Genomic DNA, 5,676 nt, shown 5'->3' with positions numbered 1-5,676 from the left:
ATTAATTTTGTTGACAGTTCCTCCCACTGTGATGTCATCATTTTTGGGGGGTGGGGCTTGTTCATTGAGGTCAAAAATCCTTTTCACTGGGTACTAGGTGTCTGCAAATTTCTGGGAGTATTTGAGTACAAGGTAGAGATGAAATTTCCCCTTATAGGTGTGGTAAGGAAGAACTGCAGAAATAATCCAGTCCAGAACATAAAATAAATAAAAAAGCAGCCAATGAATCCCGTTTCACTTAAAAGTAATTTTTATTTTTCTTTAGAAAAAGAAACTATTACAACTTCATTTGGTTACTGTACAATCTCTCTTCTCATCATGTCTCAAGTGTGATAACAGTCGTGATCTCATGCTGAACGCCAATCTCCCTCCTATGAACTCCCGCCTCTGACACATGATGACTTCCTCCTCCGTTATTGCGTTTTGACATCATCTGGATGTTCCTGTGAACAGCGTTAGAAAGCAGTCCTACGTAAGAAATGGAGAGAAGTAGAAATCCCTGATTCAAAGTGAAGGAACACGAGGCAGAACTCTGTGGTCCGTATCAATGTGCACCTGCATTTCTGTGCACGTGCGTGTGTGTATGTGTGGGGGGGCAGCACCACTTTTGTGTGTCATCTCTGCTCCAGAGCAGGGATGGTTGAGGGGAGGAGGAGGAGTGAATCTAGGTCAGACCGTGTGGCACATGCAATCTCCCCCCTCTGCAGAGAAATGATAAACGCAATCGCTCGCTCTGGACGGACAGAAACGCAGCAGAGCGGACATGCAGCACAGTGAGTGGAAGTTTAAGGGATGTATCAAGTATGCTTCCCTGAGAAACACTTCATTCTCTAGTACCATAAAACCCCGTCCTCTTCACATTCCTCCAGAGACAAAACTAAAAAAAAAAACGATTCTGGCTCATTTTTAACGGCTCTTCGAGATGTTCCTCACCTATTCTTCTATCTGGATGAGCACCGGCGATAGTCGCAGCCCACTGAGGGGCGGAGCTTGTAAAACTTTCAAACAACCTTCTCAACAATCTCTCTCTCCTTACATGAATCCGTTTAAGTGACAGCAGCGTCTCGGCGGTGAAAGGTGGCGCTCCTCTCCTCCAGCTCTGAGGATGTTCCTCCAGCTGGAGGAGAGGACCAGGTGTGCTGTGGCTGTCCCGTCGCTACACAAAAGCACAATAACGTCACACTGAGCACCAGGCGTCCGGAGAGATTCCGATAAAAACTAATTGTTCACTGCAAGAAAAAAAAAAAAAGCCAATCCTGGATCGTTTGTGCCGGAGGGAATTGTTGAAACACTTTAGCTAAACTTTAAAGGAACCTGATTTCTGTAGCCCTTTTTCAAGCTTCACATGTGAGCGTGGAGGCGTGCTGGAAGTGTGAGAAAAAGAGGCGAGTGATCGTGCAAGTGTGCTTAAGCGTGTTTGCTAAAACACGACACCGGTGTAACACCGAGCACAAGTTCAAAGCCGTCCGCTCGCTGGTTCGGAACGGCGAATCCTGGAAACCTCACAGAAGCTCCACAGCGTCCAGGAAGTCTTCAGTACAAAACTTTATTCTTCTTTTCTGATCGTCTGGCTTTTGCTTTGCTAACGTTAAAACCAGGAACTGGGGGTGTCGACACCTCGCAGTAGAAAACAAATAAAAGACCAAGCAAACAGGTTTAAAAGCTGCTCTCTCCGGCGCTCTGGCTCCTCCTGAGGAGCGCAGAGGGGAGCGAGCAGAGAAGAACCAAGGACTCTCTCTTCACTATGAAACCAGTTTGGGTAGGACCGTGCGCAGAGGTATGGCCTCCCCTGAGTCTCCCAACATGTTGCTCCTCAGTTTGTTGCTGGCTGGTGTGGAGCCCAGGCCGGGCCCCCCCTTGGCCAGGATGGAGGGGAAGGAGGTGCTGTGGTGGTCGGGGAGTCGTTTCACAGTGGCCCCCTGGTTTTTCTCAGTCACGGCTACGGGTTTGGGGAGTCGGCGGTACAGCCAGGGGTGCCTGAGAGCCTGGCTGGGGGTGAGGCGAGATAAGGGGTCCCAGTCCAAACACTTCTTTATGAAGTCAGTAAAGGTGGGGTCCTCGCAGCCCTTCAGCGCCACGTTCCAGTCCTTGCTGGCCGGGGGGCCTCTCATTTTGCCCCGGCGTGAGCGAGTTCCCGTCAGAACGGTGGCTCCGGTTGGCAGCGTGTTGACCCCACAGTAGCGGGGGTGACCCTTGGAGTTGATGAAGTTCTTGGCTCTCTTGGCCTGCTCCAGGACCTTCGCCGGGGGCATGCCCAACAGCTCCATGACGCAGGCCAGCTGGTCCCCCTCGTCCTCACCGGGAAACAGCGGGTACCCGGTCAGCAGCTCCGCCAGGATGCAGCCGAAGCTCCACATGTCGATGGGAAGGCCGTACCGCGAACCCAGGATGACCTCCGGGGCGCGGTAGAAACGAGACTGGATGTAGGTGTAGACCCGCTGGTGCTCGAAGCAGCTGGAGCCAAAGTCGATCACCTAATGGACGCAGAAGATGTAAGGAATGATGAAATGTAGGGCTGGGTTGATAAAACCAATGAATCAATAGATCAATAATTGATTCATAAAAAATATAAACCGATTTAGCACATCAAGCTAAAGTCCACTAGCTTGATGCTAACATTTAACGGAATTTCCCAAGCTCCTTATTTCACTAATACATTTTACAGTACGTGAACTGTATCAGATTGATATAAATATATTTAAATCATATAGTAGAAAATAATGTATTTCTAAACAAATGTGTATAAATGTGTAAATTCCAAATTGAAATGAAAAAAATCGAATTGAATCATTTCTGGAATTTATAAGCGATACCCATCCCTACTGAAATGTGAAAGACGTAACATAAAACAGAGAACTGGGATCTACCTTAATGCCGCTGCGGCCCTGCTGCTTCAGAAGGATGTTCTCGGGCTTCAGGTCACAGTGGATGATTCGGTGGCGGCTCAGGGCCTCCAGGCACTGCAGGATGGAGTGTGCAAACTTCCTGACCAGCGGCAGGCTGAAGCCCTGGAACTTATTGCGCTTGATGAGCTCGTACAAGTTCATGCTGAGCAGTTCGAAAGTCATACAGATGTGGTTCCGGAAGGTGAAGTTCTCCAGCATGTGAACAACATTCATCGTGCCGTTGCGGTCCTGCTTGCGCAGATGCTCCAGGATGCGGATTTCCTCCTGCGCCTGTCGGTGGAAACGCTTCTCGTTGCGAACCATCTTGAGCGCCAGGTGCTGCTGAAGCTTGTGGTCGTAGACTTTAGCCACCTGGCCAAAGCTCCCCTTACCGATGATCTGAAGACGGCAAAACAAAGATTAAAATCTGAGGATGTTTCATCTAAAACAACAAAATGAGTGGCGCCTCGTTGCCTAACCTTTAGGAACTCGTAGCGGTAAGCAAGGTGGTCGTGGGGAACATGGATGTATCCGCCCTGCTCATCGTCATACCCACTGTTGTTGCTCCCTCCAGCAACAGCCGGCCTCTTCTTGGCGTTGGGTCCCACAAAGTAGACGTCTGGGTAGGAGTGGATCTCGGACAGCTCCATGGGGCTGAGCTGAGACCTGTACAGCCTCAGAGCCTGGTCAGGGGTGAGCGGGCCGCACATCTTGCTGCTGCTGCTGTTCCCTCCGTTCACAGCTTTTTGGGGACCAGAAGAGTCGCTGGAACCCTTACTGGAGTCCGTGCTGTGGCAAACGAGCGACAGAAAGTCAGGGATGAACGTTCACCATCACTCTTTTCAGGTCCTTCAGACGCCGCTCACCTGTCCGTGCTGAGCTCCTTGGATAACCCAGAGACCGGGGCGGACTTGGTGGGAGTCTGGCACGCGCTCCCGGTGATCTGAGTGCTCGCCGTGGTTATGGCGTTGATCTTTCGGTTATTTGAGGAGTCTTCATACAGATACTTGACCTTCAGCTGACCGCCTCTCACAGACACCTGATCCCGAATTAAAGTCCTGTTCCCCACAACCTTTACAACGACAAAACAAACACTTTTAAGAACAAAAGCATCAAATATTACATGCTATAAAATATTTGAATTTCCAGAATAATATTGCTAAATAATAACAACAAGGATAACGCTTCATCTCTAAAAATACCCGTTCATTCACACCATCCCTTAAGAGGAGCTTTAAAAGATTAGTTAGAGAATAACAAAAGGGATTCAGAACAAAATGCACATTAATGCACCAGATAAGCTTTCTGTTTGACAAAAGCCTAAAACATCAACAAACACAGGAGTTTCGGGCAGTTCAAAAAGGAAGAGATGCAGTTGGGATGTGAGAACCGGCACGACGAGATCTAGATCCGGTTTGGCTGCAAACCTGTGTGAGTAACAAAGGTACATCGAGAAACATGCAAACTCTCATCTCCACCCACAAAAACAGTCAAACTTTGACCGAACCGACTCATTTTGTCCGATGTTTTAAAGTATTTTGAATATTTTTGTATGATTTTGCGGGTTACTGACGTTGGAACTCACATTCATATTTATGTTTAAACATTTTCCATAAAGAACTCATCTTAAAAATGATGGATCTGCTATTTCTACCAAAACTTTGACTTTCTAACATTATTTATTGAGTAAAAAGCTTCTTTTTTTTTAAATCAAAGAATTGTGTCCCGTCGGTCTGATGACCTAAAAAGTCCCACCAGAGGAATGGCAGGCGTTCAAGTTAGATTAAACTCATGAGTTATAGCAGCACTGCGGCTGTAAAAGACATACTTTAAATTAGCTCTGCGCTGCATTCCAGCGCCAAGTTACACAAGAAACAAATCTGGTCTCTGGGCATTTGTCTGTAAACAAGTCCTGCTAGAACGCTAAAGAGCTGCTGTGGTGGAAAGTTTTACGACGCTTCTTGGTGGTTTCGGGGCTCTGAAGCCAAGCAGGTCTTTGGTCAACGCCATCAACCAAACAACGGAGGAAGAAAGCTCAGGTTCAAAGCAGGTGTTCCCTAAAAGAAGACCGAGATGGGGGAGTGTTTGAGCTGTAAGCTGGAGGCCTAAAATAGAGGCTTACTTTCCATACATGTAACTGTATAGACTTCACTCATTATTATGACTCCACCCCTTCAATGACCGTTCCTGTGCAGCTGTTGTACAAAAAGTCGAACACTGAGAATCCTGAGCTGTGGGAGCAAATCTGTCTGAAACAGATGGACAAGAGCTAATCTGGTTGATGTCTGGCGCCTTGGTATACGTTCCTTCTCAAACACAACAACAGACATTGAGGTCAAAAGATCTACAACCTGAGCAAAGGTTGATGAAATTGACCAGCATTGGAGTAAATAGTTTGCATCATCAGCTAAAGCAGACCAGGACTGACATCAATGTATCGCTTTAATAGAGCATGAAGCCACTCGGAGCTCGGCTCTAAACTAGGGCAAGTTACTGTCAGCCACATTTTACAAAGACGTATCTATGCGAGTCTGATAGGAAAACAAAACTAGACTGGAATAAAAAAACAAGTCTAAAGTCTGTAAACTCGTTGATGGAGGACTGGATGAGGGAGGGTAGCAGCAGGAGGGTTTGGGACTGTTTGTGGGTCACATTTTCAAACCCAATAAATCTTTACAGTTTGTCCAACAAGCCTTGTTCCTCTGCTGGTGCAATCACTGTTGTTTGCCTTTGATCGTATAAAAGAGACAAAAACCTGGACAGAGTAGACTCCAATGCATAACCTGTGTGA

At 47.3% G+C, this 5,676-nt stretch overlaps 1 protein-coding gene across 1 annotated transcript in view; it reads right to left on the bottom strand.

Annotated features, from left to right (window-relative positions):
* Nucleotides 1-232: 232 nt before the first annotated feature.
* dyrk3 (dual specificity tyrosine phosphorylation regulated kinase 3) overlaps nt 233-5,676 on the bottom strand; it is a 9,716-nt gene continuing 4,272 nt past the window's right edge. The window contains exons 3-6 of the mRNA XM_024269476.2: nt 3,752-3,957; nt 3,365-3,674; nt 2,868-3,284; nt 233-2,474 (exon numbers count right to left, since the gene is read on the bottom strand). Of these exons, the coding sequence (XP_024125244.1) occupies nt 1,743-2,474; nt 2,868-3,284; nt 3,365-3,674; nt 3,752-3,957 (1,665 nt within the window). The 3' untranslated portion in view covers nt 233-1,742. The remainder of the gene's footprint in view (nt 2,475-2,867; nt 3,285-3,364; nt 3,675-3,751; nt 3,958-5,676) is intronic.

The sequence above is a fragment of the Oryzias melastigma genome, linkage group LG5, assembly GCF_002922805.2.
Source record: "Oryzias melastigma strain HK-1 linkage group LG5, ASM292280v2, whole genome shotgun sequence".
Classification (NCBI taxonomy): Eukaryota; Metazoa; Chordata; class Actinopteri; order Beloniformes; family Adrianichthyidae; genus Oryzias; species Oryzias melastigma.
The sequence above is the reverse complement of the archived record's forward strand: the minus strand, read 5'-3'. Positions and strand labels throughout refer to the sequence as shown.